At 39.2% G+C, this 21,051-nt stretch overlaps 1 protein-coding gene across 1 annotated transcript in view; it reads right to left on the bottom strand.

Moving 5' to 3' along the window:
* Otogl (otogelin like) overlaps window positions 1–21,051 on the bottom strand; it is a 140,098-nt gene that overhangs the window by 29,041 nt on the left and 90,006 nt on the right. The window contains exons 31-40 of the mRNA XM_021204277.1: window positions 18,174–18,341; window positions 16,125–16,403; window positions 13,207–13,324; window positions 8,324–8,403; window positions 7,928–7,966; window positions 3,754–3,803; window positions 1,743–1,920; window positions 698–840; window positions 454–477; window positions 271–363 (exon numbers count right to left, since the gene is read on the bottom strand). Coding sequence (XP_021059936.1) covers window positions 271–363; window positions 454–477; window positions 698–840; window positions 1,743–1,920; window positions 3,754–3,803; window positions 7,928–7,966; window positions 8,324–8,403; window positions 13,207–13,324; window positions 16,125–16,403; window positions 18,174–18,341 — 1,172 coding nt within the window. The remainder of the gene's footprint in view (window positions 1–270; window positions 364–453; window positions 478–697; window positions 841–1,742; window positions 1,921–3,753; window positions 3,804–7,927; window positions 7,967–8,323; window positions 8,404–13,206; window positions 13,325–16,124; window positions 16,404–18,173; window positions 18,342–21,051) is intronic.

Here is a 21,051-nt window from a genome sequence, read left to right as displayed (position 1 = left end):
AAGTGGATCAAAGACCTCCACATAAAACCAGAGACACTGAAATTGATAGAGGAGAAAGTGGGGAAAAGCCTCGAAGATATGGGCACAGGGAAAAAACTTCTCAACAGGACACCAATGACTTGTGCTGTAAAACACATCTTCTAATTTTCCATGAAAAGAACATTTATCCATGTGAAAAATAAATATACATGGATACATGTAATCCCTTATGCTGTGGAAATGATTGTTTTGCATGATTTCCTATTTTAATTCTATGTGAGATTTTCTTACCTTTCTTACCACTCTGTTGATAAGTATTTTATGTATAGATGTTGTCACATTTAGCTTCTTAAAACAAAGTCCTGAGATTCGTCCAAATGAAGCCTTCATTTAAAAACAAATAAAAACTTTATGATGCTAAAGAATTTTAGTGATAAGCAAAATTAACTTACTAAATTATTTGCAAATACTCACTGGTTTTTTAAGGGCATGTCCATTCTGAGGGAATAAAGTATAAAGAAAAAAGAAACAAATTTAAAGTAAATACATTAATTGTCCTTCTAAACCATCAGAGTTATATTATAAATCTATTGTCGTACTTTTACATGAAAAACTCCTTGGTTTCAATATTCAGAGAACAATTCTGGAATCCCAGATGTCACATGTACATGAGCTACAGATTTAGGAAGAAGTAACAACTCGATGGATTACATCCTACCTGATTCATGGAACATTTGTCGATGTGCACAACTACAATTTCCCCGGGGATTCTTACTAAAATGTAAGAAGCCATACTGGAGAGTGCTGCACTGTTCCCATCAAAGGTAATGATGCTCAGCTCTGACAACATAGAGCACCGACCTAAAACAAAACAGTGCACACGAGAGGCTGTTAAATTACTATTTGAGTTTTTAAACTAATTTTTCTTTTCAAAATATAGATTCTTCCCAACTCCTCCCCTACTCTTTTGTAATGTTGTTTTGTTTGTGTGTGCGTGCTTATGTGCATGCATCTGTGCACAAGTGTATTCGTGTCCCGTTGCTTTTAATCGGGGTTTGCTGTGTAAGCACAGATAGGGGTTGTTTACTTGGGTGGGGATGACGTACAAGTGGCCACATTACTGAGAAATATGACTTCCTCTTGCATGTAACCTACAGCTCTGTGTGGAGAAGAAGATAAAAGAGGATGATGAGAGGGACTTTTAATTAAGGAACGTTATACAGATATATGTAAAATTACTTTAAAAATACGTTTTTTTAAAAAAAAAAATATGAATTACCCAGACCTACTCTGAGGACCAGAAAGTCTGGAGATCGGATCTAGCACTCTGCTGTATAAAGTCCTCCATGAGATGCTAATACCTTTTATAGGCAAAGTATGATCACAGCCAATTACAAGATCTATTTATTCTATTCATACAAGGCTCTGTCAATAGTACTTCAAGATTTTGAATCTTTACAAGGCTCTCAACTCTAAATTGGAAAATATATTAAAGAATGTCTCATTAAATTATATTTTAGGCATGAGGAAAAAAGGATACACACACACACACACACACACACACACACACACACATCTTAGGTTTGTGTTTGGCAAAAACAACTCAAAAAGTCATATAGTAAGAACTGAATCACAGATCAGATGAAGAAATGTCAAAAGCAATAGCTTGGTCTCATAACATAAGCTCAAACAAAACAAAAGAAACCCCTCACCACTCTTCTCTGACTCAGTCATTGTTCACCGTTTGAGAAATGCAAACTTACAGGGGCATTCCCACTCAGGACAGCATATGTCAGTGTTCACTTGAACAGGCCAGCCTCGGAACCCGCAGTCTGGCATTTCCAAGTCCTTCGGGCAATTCAGAGACCAGTTGTAGAAGGTCCACTCCATGTTAAGGCAGATATATTGGCTACAGTTATAAACAGGGTCAAACTGTTGAGGCTGTCAACAAAGGGGCAAAAATTAGTTACGTTCCAAGATCCAAAATGCTTTCATTTGAGCTTTAACTTTTGCATTCACATTGTTCTCATAAGTAGACATTTCATAAACCAAAACCTATTCGAAGGTAATTAAAAATGTGCTCCAGCTTTTGTTGAAGCATCTCTACAATAATCAATATGTACCTAGGATTTGCTTTAACATTGGTGAGATTGTTTAAACAACAGTCTTTTCTTAGAAAATTTCTATATCATTTTATAAGAAAATTTCAACAAATAAATTGTCCATTGCTACCTAATGGCCTTGAGTTCAATATCACAGAAGAAAATTGACTCCCTTAAGCTGTCTTCTGACTTCCATACATCACACACACACACACACACACACACACACACACACACACACACATTCACACAGAGGCTAAAATGTCACACACACATATACACATATATCGTGTATATATATATATATATATATATATATATATATATATATATATATATCACACTCCCCCATTAACTCCACCCCTTCCGTTGTTCAACGCAAAAGTCTTGAAACTCTTGATAACTCTATTATTCACATCTCACGTCTAATTCCTCCCAAAGTGTGAAACCTCTGCCTTTCAAAGAGATCCAGTGTTCCTTCATTTGTCAACATCTCCACCACCACTCCCTGGCTAGGCCACCATCTGTTTGTGCCTGGGATAATAGCTGGCTCTGTTGCCTTTTACAGTCCTTTATACCCCATAGATAAGATGTCACCAAACTGATTCTGAAACAATTTGGGAGATAGGATTTTTTTTTTAATGCTTACAAACCTACATTGTCTTCCTATGTCACTTGAAGAAAACCACAGACCTTATAAAAAATCTTCTTACCTAATAATAGCTTTACTTTCTCTTTGTTCTTCCCTTACTCACTGCTTGCCTAGCTCTATCTTTATGCTAGACACATTAACCTCAGGATCTTTTAGTTTCTGTGGATGGCACCTAAACACTATGCATGGCCCAGTGTGGTGCTTGACAGGCACCAGTTGAATAAATATCTAACGGGAATGTGAAGCATCTGAGAAGTAAGGCACCGCCTTCTCATCTCACCTGAGAGATAGTAGTTCTACGGGTCAATGGTTTCACCTTTTTTTGTTATGGTCTATCAGTATTCTGCATAGAACCTCACATTTAGTATTTATACAACAAATATTTTTTGAGTCCTTGATTTATGGAGAAGTCCCACCAGATAATTTGATTTCTCTATTTTTTTATTGAAAATATTTTTTCATTCAATGTATTCTACTTTATGGTTTCTTCTCCTCCAACTCCTCTGAGATCATTCCCACTTTTTTTGTTAAGAGCACTGATTGCTCTTCCGAAGGTCCTGAGTTCAAATTCCAGCAACCACATGGTGGTTCACAACTATCCGTAATGAGATCTGATGCTTTCCTCTGGGGTGTCTGAAGACAACTGCAGTGTACTTACATATAATAAATAAATCTTTAAAAAGGAAAAAAAAGGAAAGAAAGAAAAACCTGAGCTCAAGCCCTAGAATTCATGCTAAATAGCTTGGCAAGGAGGAAGACACTTGTAGCCCTGGAGCTGGGTCGTGACATATGCATGCATGCATGCACAGCTAAAAACAGCACACACACACACACACAGGAGCACACACACACATGTGCACTGAAATCACAGTTACAAAACTATAATATATATTCTACTTCTTTTTTTAGAAAATACCTGGATGCTGTACCCGAGGAAGTCTGTGTTCATATAGTGAAAATGCTTGGATGTCTGGAAGTGCTATAAGAAACAACGAACAGGCAAAAGATACACAGCCATACCTCGCATTCCAAACCTGGGGTTGGTGTCATGTCTGATGGGGTAGCCATGTCTGCATTCATAAGAAATGAAAACACATCCGTGTTAGTGGGATGGGGGCCACTAGGAACGGATACTATGTGTGACTGAAAGGAAGCTAAGAAATTTTACATGGATTATTTCCTTTGTTCTTCCCAAATCTCAAGGAAGCAGGTAAAATAATAAAATACCTATGTGATTTTACAGAAACTGAAATTAAGCCATAGACACACCTAGTAAATAGTATGGGAAGATTCTAACTCTGGATTTGTGATTCTAGAACACTAGCATTCAAGGAAGCTCCTAGAAACAGCCTCGTTGATTATTAAATGACGTGGCACAATTGTCTAAACACATAAAGATATCAAGGGAACCACCAGCTATCTCTCAGGATTAACAAACTGTCTTGGGCTTCAACATTAAATTGTGGATCTGGCACTTTCCCTTGTCAGACTCCGGCTTGGGCTCAGGCAGAGAACAGACAATGCTTTGGACCATGTGGTCGACCAGGTTGAGGGATGGAGAAGCGACACACAGAAGGGGAAGATCTTGTGAACAAGCCTTATCTACAAGGCACTTTCTACCATTCTCTATCAGCAAGAACTTCTGCAATACTCACTCAGAAGAACTACAAAAGAGCCAAAGAAAGTTGCTAGAATCTTCCCTAGCTAGAACTGCAGTTTGTCTTTTAATGCAAGAGTTTCCCATGGCAGTTACAAATGATCACGAATTTCAGTAGCTTAAAACACCACCTGTTTATTATATTGCAGCTCTAGAAACCAGAATACTAAAATCAATGCAGTGGCGCAGCTATGTTCTGTAAGCCCTAGGGAAGAGTGCTTCCTTGGCTCTTCCAGCTTCTGTGGGTTGCCTGAATTCCTTGGCTCGTGCTCCTCCCCCAATTAAAACAGTAACATAAACTCCACCTCCTCCTCCTCTCTCTCTTTTCAGCTGTCATATTATTTTTCTTCATGTCATCACTGACCCTTTGCCTCTGCAGTTTAAATATGCTTGGCCCACTGAAAGTGAAATTATTAGGAGGTGTGTCCTTGTTGGAGTAGGTGTGTCCTTGTTGGAAGAAGTGTGTCATTCTGGGGTTAGGCTTTGAGGTCCCATGCTCAAGCTCCACCCTGTGTGGAAGTGATAGTCTCCTTCTGCCTGCCATTGGATCAAGGCATAGAACTCTCATCTCCTTCTCCAGCACCATGTCTGCCTGGACACTACTATAGTTCCCACCATGATGATAATGGACTGATCCTCTGAAACTGTACACCAGCCCCAATTAAATGGTCTCTCTCAAGATTTGCCTTGGACATGGTATCTCTTCACAGCAATAAAACCTAACTAAGGTGCCCTTATGCTTATCAAAACCTCATGACTATATTAAACCTACACAGATAAATCAGGTCAAGACTCCAAGTTCAAGGTACAGTCACAAGTCAATCAACAACTTTATATCAGCAAAGTCCTTTTGACATGAAACATCACTCAGAGACCAACAGGAAGACATACACTTTTTTTTTTGAAGAGCTACTTCATTCTACCATAATCTCCAAGATAACTTCTATACAATTTTAGTTAATTATGAAGGTAATCCTGATCTGTGTTCTATTTTATAATCTCTAACTTGAAGAACAGTTAAAATATATGTCAAAAATCTCACTCACTGATCGCATGAACAATGTTCAAGTTATACATCTAGATGTTTCCTCATGCAGGGAATAAGGTTTAATAGCCTTAAGTGTCATTTCCCAAGGAAAATGATGTAAAGTTCTTATCCTGTCATAGCACAAAAGCACAAGTGAGTCTAGCAACTAGGAGGTTTTTTATGACCTTCATAGCAAATGACACAGTAGTACCCAGAATCGTCAGTCACCAGCATTATTCTTGTGGCAATCATAGGACATTTCAGATTGAGATAGGTGGCTCTCCACATTTTCTGATTCTTTTTCAATATTTTTGGCTATTCTAGAATAAAATATTTTATTCTGTACTTTAGAGTCACTTTGCGAATATCTTTGTCAAATAGACACATTTTAAGAATGTTGCTAGTGCAACCACGTTAATGCTTCTGTTCTGTGAATGCATGATGTCTTCCTGTTTGTGTTCTTCTACCTAACTCCATTAATAATGTTTTCAGATTCCATTGTAACTATATTTCAGCCTGTGGCTATTTTGTTATATGTATTTTCAAGTATTTTATGTTGTTCATTAATGTTGTTTTAGCCCTTATATAACTATGTATCCCTGGTAGACCTGGAATTCACTATGTAAACCAGTTTGGCCTGCTCCTGGGTGTTAGGATTAAATGCATGAACCACATTATTTTTTGATGCAATGGTTAATGCTAATTCTTCAATTCTTTTCAGATATTGCATTGCTTGTATAGAGAAAGACAATTGATTTTTATGTTAATCTTAACATTCTTTAAGTTTGATAGGATTTATTACTTAATGGACACCATAGATGGATGGATGGATAGATAGATAGATAGATAGATAGATAGATAGATAGATAGATAGATAGATAGATAGATAGACAGACAGACAGGCACATAGATATTTCTTTATTTCTGTTCTCATTTATGAAATATAAAACATATATTCTACATGTGAATTGTTGTGGTTAAGTAGGTTAGACATTTGTGATGTATGTTGAGTATTGATTTGTAATGTCAAAATAAACACTGATATTAAGAAATATCAGTCCATTTCCTTGATTACAGAATATGCAGTCTTATTTCACAGACTTATTCATCCATGGGTTCAGTGAAGTAGATTTCTGGCCCTTCCCAACATAAGTATTTACAATGATAGATCAATTCCTCATCTCCACAAGCATTAAGTGCATGTTGAGTACCTACCCAGTGGCTATCATATAATAAGCTTGCAATAAACATAAGGGTGGTGATGTTGATGATTATTATAATGAATCTCTAGTCTGAGAAATATCACAGAGGACTTAGAACCTTCACTGATTGCCTTCAAAAACAGAAAATCCAATTCCTTTGGGCACAGACCTTTTATCTCAGATCATCTCTTGGCTCATTTCTGAATATTCAAATTTACAAGTTCTTGAATGAAATATCTTCTATACTACATGTTATTGCTTACTTCCAAACCTTCACATGTGCTGTTCTTTCAAGCTACAGCATGTTTTAACTTCTAACTTAAACCTCCTGGCTTTTGATAACTTTTTGAGGCTTTACATCCAAAACAATCATTATAGCCTCCTGTGCATTGCTCCTATACAGTTCTGTATAGGTCCTATATAATTCTAATATCATGCATTATAATATGGCCATCCCTAAGTGCTCTTGAGTAGTCAGTTCCAGACCCATCACATACACCATAATCTGTGGATGCTCAAGTTCCTAACATCAGATAATGTGATTTTGCATATAACCTATGTGTCCTTCCTTATACTTAAGTCATCTCATCTCTTAAATGATGTATGCCTTGTATAATGTAAAAACTATATAAATAATAATTTATCATGTATTTTAGGGAATGATACAAGGAACATTTTATATGTCATTAGCCTATAAGAATATTTTCCAACTATTTTTGACCCATAGTTAGCCAGAAGCTACATTCATGGAAGGTTATGTTTTAAAATACTTGACAACTGTTGCTTATACTAAGACCAAAGCTATACCCTATCTAACATTCATACCACATTTGTGAATAAAGACCAGGAAAGAAAAAAACACAGGATTCAAACAGGTTTGCCGAATCTAAGTATCTGAAACTAAACGTTGGTAAATCACAACCCCAGGAGGACTATATTAAGCTTGGCAAGCCTCCAAGACTCAACGAGTGGATTTATAAAATAATTTCCTAGGGGAAAGTTTTATAGTTAGGGAGGTAAGTGAGGGTTGGAGCCCCAAATGCTTCCTCAAAAGCCTGGGAAGTCCAGAATATCAGGATCCAGAAAAAACTTGGAATATATACATATATCCTGAAAGCCAACTCCATAACTCCATTACCATGGATTTTGAAGAAACCTTAGCAGCATACACTGACTGAAATGGATAAAGAAGTGGAACAACTACAGAACACACACACACACACACACACACACACACACACACACACACACACACAGCCCTTAAAAAACCAAAAGCCACTTCTGGGATTTTTGTCAATTTTAGCTTACCTGGGGGCAATGCTGGTTCTGTTGGAAACAGTGGTATGCCTGCAAATAAGCAGAGATGCCCTGCATTGATCTATGCTCCCATAAAAGAAGACCCACCTAATTTACATAAAGCTCTTTGCCTTCTAGGAAGATATTTTAGGAAAGAAAACATAAAAGAGGGATATGAAAAGTAAGACATAAATGTTTTAGAAAATAATTGGGAAGTTTTTTTGTTTATTTGTTTGGTTGGTTGGGGTTGTCGTTGTTGGGCTTTTTGTTTGTTTTAGCTCCATGGAATGGAGATTGAAATGAGTTCCTATTCTCTGTCTCAGCCTTCTGATTGTAACCATTTGCCTCAGGGAAAAATTATCCACGCTTTTTATTTTTAACAGTAAATTAAGCAAGGTCCATACTTACAGTCTTCCGGATGAACACATTTAAGAGTCACCTCATCCAGGATCATATTCTTGGGGCAATATGGCAAGCATCCTTCAACCCTTTTAATGGAAAAATAAATGAAGTAAGAGTAAATAGAAAAATCTACATGAAATATTTGTAACTGAGGTTTGGTATGCCTAAACTTTCTCTATCTTCGTCATCAGGCACTTAGGAGAACTCCGTTTGCCACTACTGCGTGATATAAAACTGCTAACCAGGACTCATACGGAAGATCCCTATGGTGAAGGTTTTGGGGGTGGAATTTGAACACAGAATTTCCAAAGTAAACACTTATGTCTGGGACACACTAAACTCGTGTTCTTAGAAATGGGTAGAAACATAGAGGAACAATCTATGGAGGTTTTAGGTTTTACATTTTTTGTTTGGTTGTTGTTTATTTGTTTGTTTATTTTGGGGGGGTGCTATAGTGGATTATTACTTTTACTTCCATAATTCTCTCTCTCTCTCTCTCTCTCTCTCTCTCTCTCTCTCTCTCTCTCTCTCTCTCTCTCTCTCTCTCTCTCTCTCTCTCTCTCTCTCTCTCTGTGTGTGTATCCAGAAGAGGGTATCAAATCCCCTGGAGATGGTGTCACAGGCAGTTGTGAGATGTCTGTTGTGAATACTGGGAACATAACTTGAGTCTTCTATGAGAACAAGTGCTCTTAACGATAGAGCCATCTACTCAGCCCACACTTCCACTTTCTGTGTACTTGACGTCCGAGTGGATCGCTATGATATTTGATTGTTACTGCCCTGAAGAGGTCTGTAGAACAAAACAACTCAGCAGTGGCTTTCCCTGCCTGTTCCTCAGTCCTAAGCTTCCTGAAAAGAGACTTGAGATCTCAGTGGAAAAGCAGGAGAGGTGCACAGAGGAGGTTCTTTTCATATAAGCAGGGAACATTAATGGCGGAGGCAGAAGTTCTCGGGAGCTTTAGAGTTTGTACCAAAATTCGTCGCAGTGATACAGGTGGATGTGTTTATAGGTCCAGGTTCAAGACCTAGCAAGGGTAGTTTGAATAAAGAACCCCATTCCTCATATGAGGTACAGAAATAAAGTAAGTCTCAGAAGTTTCAAGATGCCACTGCTTTGAGAACTGTGTATACAACCCAGAAGTCAGCATGTAGGCTACTATTCTTCCCCAGGAAGAAAGCCAAAGTATGACTAAAACCCTATTTCCCTGCCATCCAGTGGAAGCTAGTGTCCACTGTATCCTTATTGGGGAAAAAAATGTAATCTTCCCTGTGCAGCCAAGTCTGGTTATTAGATTCTAACATGCCACAGAGAATTAATGAGGATCCTTGTATGCAGAGGCTGGTTATCTGTCTCTCAAGTACACTAGCAGGCTGTAATAGTATTTTTAAGGTTTTTTTTTTTTTCAAAACACTTCCTTTTGCTTCATCTGTTAATTATCTGGACAAAGACGCTCGGTGTTTCTACTCCAGATAAACACTAACTTGACACGGCGGGTCAGCAGCAGCAGAGGGCAGTGTTTGCGAAGCAAATGCTTCTTCCCACTGAACAGGCTTAATGAGGGACAGTTAGCAAAGCCTTAGATACCATGTTTACAAATGATTCCTTTAAAATATGAATAGTTGGTTTCTACATGATCGACTGCTTGTTTTGTACAATGGACTTGAGTAATAAACCTTTAACCAATGATATAATCCTATTTAAAATTTTATCAGGCAGCAGAGAGAAATTAAAGTTATAAGAGAGTTGACAAACTACAGACAGTGGATTACAGTTGAATGCAGATATTTATAACTCAATTATTTTTTCAGTTTCTTTGTAAAGGACAAAATTCATACCTATTCTTTTAAACCATTTTCCAAAAGCCATTATTTTGTCCCTTATCTGTAACTTTATAGTCACACATGGCAGAATCCTGTTTGCTTTGCCATGCAGCTAATATTATACCCAACTTCCAATGGATTGAATCCCTCAGTGTGAAAAAGCTATTATAAAAGACAGATAATAAGAATTTACATATGTGCCCCACAATACACCGCTTGACACATTTTCTCTGCTTGGTATCAGCAACAAGGGTGATTGATGGTTCATTTGGGCACTTGAAAGAAGGGGTGCAGGGTCACATTGAAGCCCAGCTTAGTGCATGAGTCCCCTTGGGCTATGGGCACAATCAAGAGTCAAGCTAGATACTGCAACATAAAGGATAAGAGAGAAAGAAAGAATGAGCAGAAATAAAAAAGATCTTGGCAGATGTAAATTTCTTCCAACATCTTTAAGGGACCCCCCAATCCTTCCTATAATGGGAAGAACTTAAAGACTATACTAGGGGTACTGGGGAGTCGGCATTAGTCACCTCATACACTGTTAATAGTGTAATAAGTATAATAGTAATAGCATCAATAATAAATAATAAGAGCTTACTTCCTCCCCAGCTCCCCTGGGATCACCATTACCATGTGATCATGCAGCATCCTCACCTCCTTTAGCTACCAGAAGGGTCATGATGAGACATATTTGTGACTATGAATAAGCCCAAATGTAGTTAACAATTACACGCACACACAGACACGCATGCACACATGCACACATGAACACACGCACACATGCACAGGCAAAGAAAGCAGGTAGAATTTCCTCTCCCTCCTCTACACTCCCAGCACTAGGTACACAGGGCACAGGGAGGCAAGCTCTTTTCCCTCGGGTTGGAAGGCTTAGCTAGAGTTGAGTGACCTCCTAGGCTCAGCGGGCCTGCTCTCCAAAAAGGAGTAATGCCATTGGCCATTCCACGGCCCTGGGGAATGCCACCTGGATGTGCTGCTGACAGACTGTATCCTTTTAAAAAGACTGAGCGCTCTAGATAGCCCATTTCTCAATTATTCACACACGCTAAGGGCATTTCACAATACCAAGATAGTAATAATCATCCTGAGAATAAGCGCCCAGGTCTTTAATATAAAATGACTTCAAAAGACTCCCTCCCGCTGAGTCCAGTTCCAGTTCCTCCTTCACAGCCAAATCCTTGCTTATAAAAGCTCCTTACACTTCCTGCTTCCATCCTGTTTCTTGCTCACATCCAGGGTACCAAACTCTATGAAGGATTCTCAGTCTTCGGCTTAATATCCTAGGAAGTAAACATCTTTTCCTAACATTTTCCTTATCTCATCAAAGGTCAATACGGTCTTCCCTGGTGTTAAGTGATTTGAACTTTCTGATAATTGCCCAGTGTTCACCTCTGTAAACTGAAGCCCCCAGAGAAAGCCACGCATGTGTTAAAAGTTCTACAAGGCTGGGAAATGGCAGGTTATAATTGCCAGATGGAGGGGGCCTGGACGGTTGCAGATCTAGAGCTGAGAACTCTTGGGCTATCTTTGGTCTCCGTTAGCACCCAACCATTGCTCCTGCCTGCTCATCTGACCTAACAATCTTACAAATCAAATAACATCTCTGGGGAGGTACCAGCAAAACAGATCATACTAGCTTCCACTGACCCAAAAGCTCAGATGCATCCAGAGACCATAGCAAATACTTCCTACTTTGTTATAATCTGCCGACCTCAAATTCCCTTTAGTGTATTTAAAAAAATGCCTTTATTTATGTCTTTCTTTCATTCTTTAGTATAAAAACATCATGGAAACCCTTTCCACATTGGAACGTGGTATTTGCGGAAACTGGAATCCATGCTCTGAAGGCTTGGATGCTCATACGTGGATGGGGAATAAAGTATCTCTTGCCACTTTGGGCTAAGAACTGCACTTTGCAAGGAATACTGTGAAAGAGGATTCACAGAGCTGGAGAGGAATTCATCCAGCTCCAATCCCTCGAGGCCGGGGTCACCCTGGAGTGTTCAAGTCCTCTCCCCTGTCATTCATCCTAACTCTATCAGCACACTCTAAGTTTGAAACATCCCCAGATTCTGATCACGTGACCTCTGAAAACTCCCAGATCGGCCACATCCCTTCTGAGCTCCTTAACCGGCAAATTCTGCCCTGCTCCACCACCAACAGTCTACTTCAGTTAAACATCCACCAAGAACCTGATAGACCTTGCTGTTTCTTTGAATAGAGTTTGTCAGTGTTATCTGTCTCACAGTAAATGGGCAAGTCCTTACAACAGACTTGCCAGCCACAGGGTTCTCTGGTCTCAGCACCCCCCACCCCCCGCCATTTCTTTCTCGTCTATTCACTTTTCATGTTACTTAAACAACTTTGCTGAGCTTCAAATACACCAAATATGTTCCTACCACAGGACCTTTGCATATTTCTGAGATCAAAAGTTTCTTCTTCAAATATCCAGAGGGCCAGTTAGTTGCCTGGTTTCCTTCAGACACCTGAGAAGATCACAACTTCCAGGTGTCCTCTTCCCCTACTATCTCTCTGTCTCTCTGTCTCTCTCTCTCTCTCTCTCTCTCTCTCTCTCTCTCTCTCTCTTCCTCCCACCCTTTCTCTCTTTCTCTTTCTCTCTCTCTCTCTTCCTCCCACCCTTTCTCTCTCTTTCTCTCTCTCTCCATCCTCCATCTCTTCCTCTTTCTCATCCTCCTCTTCCTCTTGCTCCTCCCCTTATTTTCTTTATAACACACAGAACTATCTGACTACACAACATATTCTATAGGTACTCTTGTAGTTATTTTCTGCTTCAGCCCATCTGTAGGTGACATGAGGTCAGTCATTTGTTGATTCTTTTCATAATATGATTCGGCAGCAAGCAGAATTACTCAAATAATATATAGATCTCCGATACCTATTTGAGGTTAAAATTCAATCAACCCATAGGTTAGCATGTGGAACAAACAGATTTTGGATTTGTTTTTCTACTTTTCAAACAATACAAAATCACCCAGGGACAGAATTTGTTGCTACTGGAATGTGTGAGCTTATGGGCTGGTGTTACTTACGGTGGAAGGAATGTACAGGCTAAGGCATCTGGATCACTGCATGTTTTAAAACACGGAGTAGCACAAGGTTCATATCTCCACTCACACATCCTCCTGTAAGGGATCACTGCCTGGATTTCTGGGACGACAAGAGAAAATTGGGATTATGCACTATGCACATCGAGGCACATATTTTGAAAACTAATAACTTCCAATATGAACCTCTGTGATGTTTGGCTCGTCTTTCCTTATAGTATTCTATAACCAGCAAGGCTGCCGGGTAAAAATGTTACAGTTCCCTGGGGACCAGAAGATCTGGTGCTCATGTTGAATGACTAAATGCATAGCTACCCACCAAAGATTCTAACGCTTTCCTGTCTCTTACGTTTAGTGACACTTTCAATGGTTGCCCCATCATCGTAGTTGGGAACTTTCCTTTTTAACAACATTTTTTTATTCTGATTTATCCTGGCACGACTCTGCTGAGGAAGCATTACTGGTAATCTAAAATGAAATGTGTCTTCATTATCATATCCAAGCATCTTGCCAGCCCCCAATCAATAAGGAAAATGGAATAAAAACACATCTCAAGAGAAAGACTCTTGAGATGAAAAAATATTTCATCCTTTTCCTTCGCACAAAACCTAGCACATTGTCTCGGACGTGGAGACATGGTAAATATTGCTTGAATGCAAAAGTATAAATCAGAGTGATTGAAAGCTAAATGTCTGTAATTTTAGAAGAGCCTTTGCTTAAAGACTTTTCTCCTACAAACGCTGACAATATATTTTTCTTTCCCAAATCATGGAGAAGTCTTTCTGGAACAGCTCTGATTTATCTGACCATAACTGTTGTGGATAGCCCTGGGGCTAATTATATTTGATTTAATTCAGTTCTCCTGTGAGTGGTTGTGAACAAGGAATAAGTCAGCACTCAGATGATTTCCTGTAAACCTACTTCCCACCTTAATTTGTAAAATAAAGGAGAGCTGATGATTGGGTAGATAAAAGGGAAGGTAGAGTGGAAGGTGGAGAGAGAGAAGAAGAAGGAGAAAATGGAAGAGGGAGGGGATGCAGAGGAGGAAGAAGAAAAACGGAACAAAAGTACATAGCCTGGAGAAACCACAAGTTCTAAGGTGTCTCATAGATGGGGAAGATGGTAATTTAGCAGTAGACCTGCCCAGTCTAGGCACACAGCATGTATGCATATTAATTGGGTCGTGTTTTCATTGCTGGGGCATATTTGGGATAGAGAGATTTACCGCAGCACATAACAGATCATTTAAACCTGTATCTTGAATCTTCTCCCATGAAGACTTTAATTCTAAAGTGTGAGAAGGAAATGGGCTGTTTCAGAAAGATTGCTTGTGTATGCAAAGGTCAGCTGCATGCTTCATGCATCCTAAAAGGGAACTGACTTTAAGACCAGGAGAGACCACTCTAGCCTTCCAGTGGATGAAGCCTCTAGTGCTCAGTATGTTATTTGATGCCACTGACCGTCCTTCACTGTACCATGAGTGGGTTTGCTAGATATGACTCTAGTAGAGCAGACATCTGGATTAAAGGGGAAATGGAAGCTTATTAAGATCAACTTTACATAAAGTCAATTAAAATAATCACTTCACTCTACAGAATGTTATGCAAGCATGTCACTATGTTTTTTTGGTCAGGAGCCTAGAGGAAGAAGAAATGTCCCCAGATGGCCTTGGCTATGCCCAAATTTTAGAGCCCCACTTGGGCTTCTTGCACTGCAGAATGCCATAGGAATGTGCTATGCAAATACAAAGGAAAACTGTTGAGAGTAACCTGGGCCTGCCTCCCTAAGCCTGAAGAGTCTGTGCTTAGAGATGTCAGTGGAACCCAGAGTGCGGTACTCTCGGCTGAAGGGCATCTGGAGTATGTAAAGATAAGACACTGCCTACTCCGACCCGCTATCCTGAGAAGGGGAGCACTAGCTCACTATGAATCCTAAGGATCTGTGGATTCCCACCACCTATAGGAAAATGTTAAAGCTCCTTGTTCTGACCCCTCTGTCTCATTGGACAAAACAAGTGCAGAAACCATCAGGGCCCCTGAAGCCCTGCTTTGAGCCCCTTGCTAGGACTCTCAGCACTATCCGTTGCATTTATACAAAACTCCTGCCAGCCTTAAAACCTTTGAGCCCAGGGATTTATGCCATAGACTACTTCTAAAGCACAATTTAGGTTTTTCTGAAATCCACCCATTAAAGAGTTTTTCAGAAGCCCATGCACAGTAGAGAGGGCAAATGGTTAGCAGTATTGATCTTCTTCAGGGGATCAATTAAAATGGAGAAGTGTTTGGGAGACTTCAGAGAGAAATCAAGCTGCTTCGTTCTGAAAACAGAGCAGGACCTGAGCGGTACAAAGAGAGGATTGCCTTCTGACGTGTAGATCTCCTCAGTGGTAGACCACAAAGGTTCTTTCTGAGAAATCAGATCGAGCGTCTCCTAAGCTAAACAAACTTCCCAGAGGTCAATCAATGCAGTCACTCTCAAATTCAGAAGACAGAGATGAATATGTTTTCTTTGGGTCTAAGAATCAGATAGATATAAAGTTCTTCATATGAAAAAAAAAAGTAGATCCAAATACTAGACCATTTCATTAGATGTAACTGGGTTCTGATGCAAAAACCCAATAAGTACTATTAGTAATATATGGAGAAATAATTATAAAGTTATTAGAGTTATTCTAAGTCATTTATATCCATGCATGTAACATAGAAGATAAAATCATCATTATTCCTTCTGTTTAGCTGATAAGTAACCTGAAGAGAAGAAAGGTTGGGGTCACAGGACTCAGATACCTAATGTTAGCATTTCACATGGCCTGCACATAGAGTCAGATACCTAATGCTAGCATCTGACATAGTCTTCGCAGTCTAAGAATTTGTGCTCCTCTTTGGAGCTCTTGGGAAGCACACCTTCTATGCTAAAGCTACTTGACTGCTTGAATTCTTCCGAATCATCGTATTTTGATGCTTTGACACTGGAACCCATAAAAACGATGAAGTAGCCTTTCTTGATGTATAGTTCGAATGCACTGTAACCAGGAATCCAGAGGCCTTGGTGGTGGAAAAATGTTGCTCTCTGGCGAAATTCCGAGTTTGCCCGCCACAGCAGCAAGCTAAGAGTGTCATTGTCGTGGACATACAGAAAGTAGTTGGGCCTTTCAGCAGATTCCAAGGAAACAAGAGCAAATGCTGTAAAACAGAAGGTCTTAATGACTTAGGGCCTCAGAAGAAGGCAAAACACAGGCAAGGGCCTTATAATATGCATTCACAAGGGTGAAGACAGTCCAAAATCTTGCCATGCAAAATTAATGCCAATCTCAGGCACATTGATCATGAATTTAACAATTTCAAAGAGAGAGAAAAAAACAACAACACTTAAAATGAGGTAGACAACAACGAACCCTCGACAAACCAATCTTTGGCAAGTTCTGGTTTTTAACTTACCTATTGTGCCCTTGGGAAAGGGAAAAAAAAGTAGATACATAATTTATGGGCTGTTACGTTTTTCACATATAAAACCTATAATCACTAAACTGTGACAGAAAAGGAACAGGAAAACATACTAATTTAAGAGTATAACCAACTGTTCTTTACATCAGTGGTCTCTTTAGGAAAAAATGACTCTCATAAGGGATTTTACTACATTGAGAAAATGTTATATACTCAATAATACTGTATGTTTCTCAAAAGATGACAAAAATGACTAATGAGTATTCAGACTTTACAAAGCATTGGATATGTATGATTGTAATTTGTTAATTTGCTTTGAAATTGTGCCTTGTATTTCTAAGATTCATGCTATAAACCACTTAATTAAAATATTGCATTCATTCTTAGAAAAGACAGTGTTTGCATCTTTTAAGAACAATAGTTACTATGACTCATAAAACCAAGAAATCTATCAAATACAATGTTATCAAGGACATTTATTTTGTCCTTAAAACTGGCAAATATTTCCAGGCAGTGGTGGCACATGCCTTTAATCCCAGGACTTGGGAGACAAAGGCAGGCAGATTTCTGGGTTCGAGGCCAGCTTGGGCTACAGAATGAGTTCCAGGACAGCCAGGGCTATACAGAGAAACCCTATCTTGAAAAACCAAAACCAAACCAAACCAAACCAGAACAGAACAGAACAAAACAAAACAAAACAAAATAAAACAAAACAAAACTGGCTAATATCATGACTGAGAAGCCAAAGATGAAAATAAAATCAAATAATTTTTCATACAAAGAAAATCAGTTGCAACTAATATAAATTACAACTTCAGATTTCCAGAACTTAAAGAGTTCATTTTCCAGGACAAAAAAAAAGAGCATATTATCATGTTCATGAATTTCTCGTGCTTGTAGCATGTGTATAGTTCTAGGTAGACTTCAATGAAAATGTAGCCTGCCATCACAGGCCAGAAAGGGGCACACCCACCAGTAAGAACAGGTGCCAGGCAGATACAAGCCTGGGATATAATTTGCTGATACAAGCCAGTAAGTGAAGGCAGGTTTAAGGAACTAAGGACAGTGAGACCAGGACAAAGGAGACACACTAAGAACAAAACACTGTCATGATCGTCTACACTCTGACATGTATGAACCATACTCATCTCAAATCCTTCATATTTACTTTAACAGTCTACTCAAATCCTTTAAACGTTAAGAATGAAATCTTTTAAATATTTTCAAATTAAGTTCTGTGGTTAATACCATAAACATTTAATCAGTGAGTTGCTTAATACCAAAAAGACTCCATCAAACATCTGCAGTTCTAACATAACAATGCCAATAGATAAGCGAATTATTTTATATGTAAAATAGCCATTTTGTATTCCGAGAGAATTTGTTTTATATTCCTCGGGGGAACTTAGAAAATGTCTTAGCATATGAAATCTCCAATTAATATTTGAGGAACAGTTAATGAAAAACTCTAAGTTGAAAAACTAAATTTGCATTTTCAATTATACTTACAGGATGTCTTCTCTTTGAAAAGGCCCGGAGTGATCATAAAAATAAAAAATAAATTACCACGATTGCTGCTTCTTGGCAAAGAGAAAACGCTTCTACTGGTCATATTGGCACCAAGAACGAGGCCACTTTGCCCATAACTTGCCAGCATATAAGGTCCTTCCCCAAGCCCTGGTGAAAGTACAGGTAAAATAATTATAAATTAACATAGCACTTTAAGGGTTTTTTATCTATCTATCTATCTATCTATCTATCTATCTATCTATCTATCTATTTATTTATTTTAAACTCCAGATTTTATTCCCTTCCTGGTCCACCCTCTGACTGTTCCACATCCCATACCTCCTCCCCACTGCCCTGTCTCCACAAGAATGTCCCCACCCCTGACCCCCATCCAACCAGATCTCTAAATTCCCTAGGGCCTCCAGTCCCAGTCTCTTGTGGATTAGGTGCATCTTCTCTGACTAAACCCAGACCAAGCAGTATATGTGTTGGGAGCCTCATATCAGCTGGTGTGTGCTGCCTGGTTGATGTTCCAGTATCTGAGAAACCTCGAGGATCCAGGTTAATTGAGACTACTGGTCCACCTACAGGGAGGACCCAAACTGAGACCTGAAACTCTGTCAGAGAAATTTTTCCACAAACCTCATCTCATAAGTATATAAATGATAACTGTATTAATGCTTTTAATTACAATTTTATGAAAATGAGATTAATATTACATCAACCCAATTTTTGTGCTACTAGCATCCTTAATATAAATGAGTACAATAAAACCTTTTTTTCTGGCTTTAGCGGTACATATCTTTAATAATCCTAGCACTGGGGAGGCAGCAGCTGAAAGATTATAGTAAGTTAAGTACAAAGCAAGACTTTCAGGCTATGTAAGGCTAATTATATATGAGATGTATCACAACATCTGGGACTCAGATGCAACAATATAGCCATGAGTTCTAAACCACCTTGAGCTACATAGATCAGTCCAGCCAGACTAAATATCACGACCTTGTCTCAGGAAAATACTCAAGGATTTGTCATTGAAATTCTTAGCTTGTTTTTTCCTTTGTGTGGGTGAGGCAAAATGAGGGGATGGGAAGCCAGAGAGTTGATTTGGAGACTTCAAGATAGGTTGGAGCCAGTCTATGGCAGGGTCCTGGCAACAGCCCAAATGGACCAAGAGCAATGCAAGAAGTCACTTCGAGTCCAAGAGCCACACCAGAAATCACCTCAAGTCTAACTTCAGCAGTTATGTAAGCCCCAAACTCTAGCAGTTAACCTCAACTCCAACACCAACATTTACCTCAAGTTCAACTTCCTCAGTTACTTCAAATGCGACACCAGCACTCTCACCTCAACTCCAACACCAGAAGTCACCTCAACTTAAATGTCAGTAGTCACAGCAAGCCCAACACCAGCAAAACCTTTATCTAATAAAGTCACTCTGAACTTCGTTCATAACAATGTTGATCGGGATCCTAAAGTCTTCTTCGTCCACATGGAGTAACAGTGACGTCACTCCCTTTACATCCTAAGAAATGACACACAGCAACCACGAGGATCTTAACTCACAGTATCAGTCCCAAGGGTTATTGAGACTATCCCAGTCACAACCTTTATAATTTTTGATTTTGTCTTCTGACAATTATTTATTTCCGTATTTTCTTTAAATCACCGAACTATCTCTACAACATAGTTTCTGACATATAGGAAAAACACATGGGAGAGAGAGTTCAGCTGTAAATGTTCGGAGAAGTCAAGATAGTTTATAATAGCTGTGGGGTTATTTAGAGTAAACAAATTGAGAAAAGTCACTGAAAACAATGTCATGGGTTGGTTTTTAAAATCATTTCTATCAGCAACCTCGACAATTCTGTAATCTTCAGTCACCTATTTCTACCGCAATAAACTCTTTCCCCTGGGCACAATGACACTTTCCCCTATTACTTGAATCATGGAAAATCAATGCCCTGCCTACCCCTCTAAACCTAACAGTGTCTCCTCCCTGGGTTCACCTTCTGACACTGTACATATGCCATCAGAAGCGGAACGAAAGAAAGCGGTTTGAGAATTCTGTAACACAATAGAAAACAGACCACCACGGTTGCAGCCGACTCAACAGAAGCAAGGTTTGCCCAGCAGCAAGTGGTTGTGACTCAAGTGCCCTGACTCCAGTGATCTGCAGACAACAGGCCAGAAAGTCCAGAGGAGGACCTGAAGTTAAGCTATGGGAGAGTACAGGTTTAAACGAGGAAGTCGCCATGTCACCTCCTTAAGCACAGAAGTGTTAACCACACCTTGCCTGGCAGCACAGAACTATAAACTCAGTACCTCTGAAGTCCTAGGTGCTTAGAAGTCCCAGTGGATCATATTTTTGCTAAGTGCCTTTGGCAAAGTTATTTAATTTCCTTATGTCTCAATTTCCTCTGAAATAGAGCGTTGGCGGGAGCTACTTTTATTATTACTGTTGCTATTATTAGTCAATCAATTACATTTTAAATTGTGGAGCCCAGAAGATTGATATACTCAATCCCACGTCTCAGTCTCTGCCCCTCACCCCAGCTCCCTTCCCCTTTCCTGTCTCTGGCTTATTTCGTGTGTCTTTCTCACCCTGTTTCTCTGTCTTCTGCTATCTAGCTTTCTCTTCCCCTTTTCCTACTCCTGTGTGTGTGTGTGTGTGTATGTGTGTGTGTGTGTGTGTGTGTGTACATTTCAGCTTCTCTGATAAAAAATGTTGTTACAAATTATACCTTTGGTTAGATTTTCTTTTACCATAAGAATTGTGCTAATGTTGACATATAATCAACCTTCGATTTCTGTAACTGTAATAGAACAAGCACAGGCAGCCTCCCTTTTATTTCTTTTTTTTTATTATTATTATTAT

The sequence above is a fragment of the Mus pahari genome, chromosome 9 (genome assembly GCF_900095145.1).
Source record: "Mus pahari chromosome 9, PAHARI_EIJ_v1.1, whole genome shotgun sequence".
Classification (NCBI taxonomy): Eukaryota; Metazoa; Chordata; class Mammalia; order Rodentia; family Muridae; genus Mus; species Mus pahari.
The sequence above is the reverse complement of the archived record's forward strand: the minus strand, read 5'-3'. Positions and strand labels throughout refer to the sequence as shown.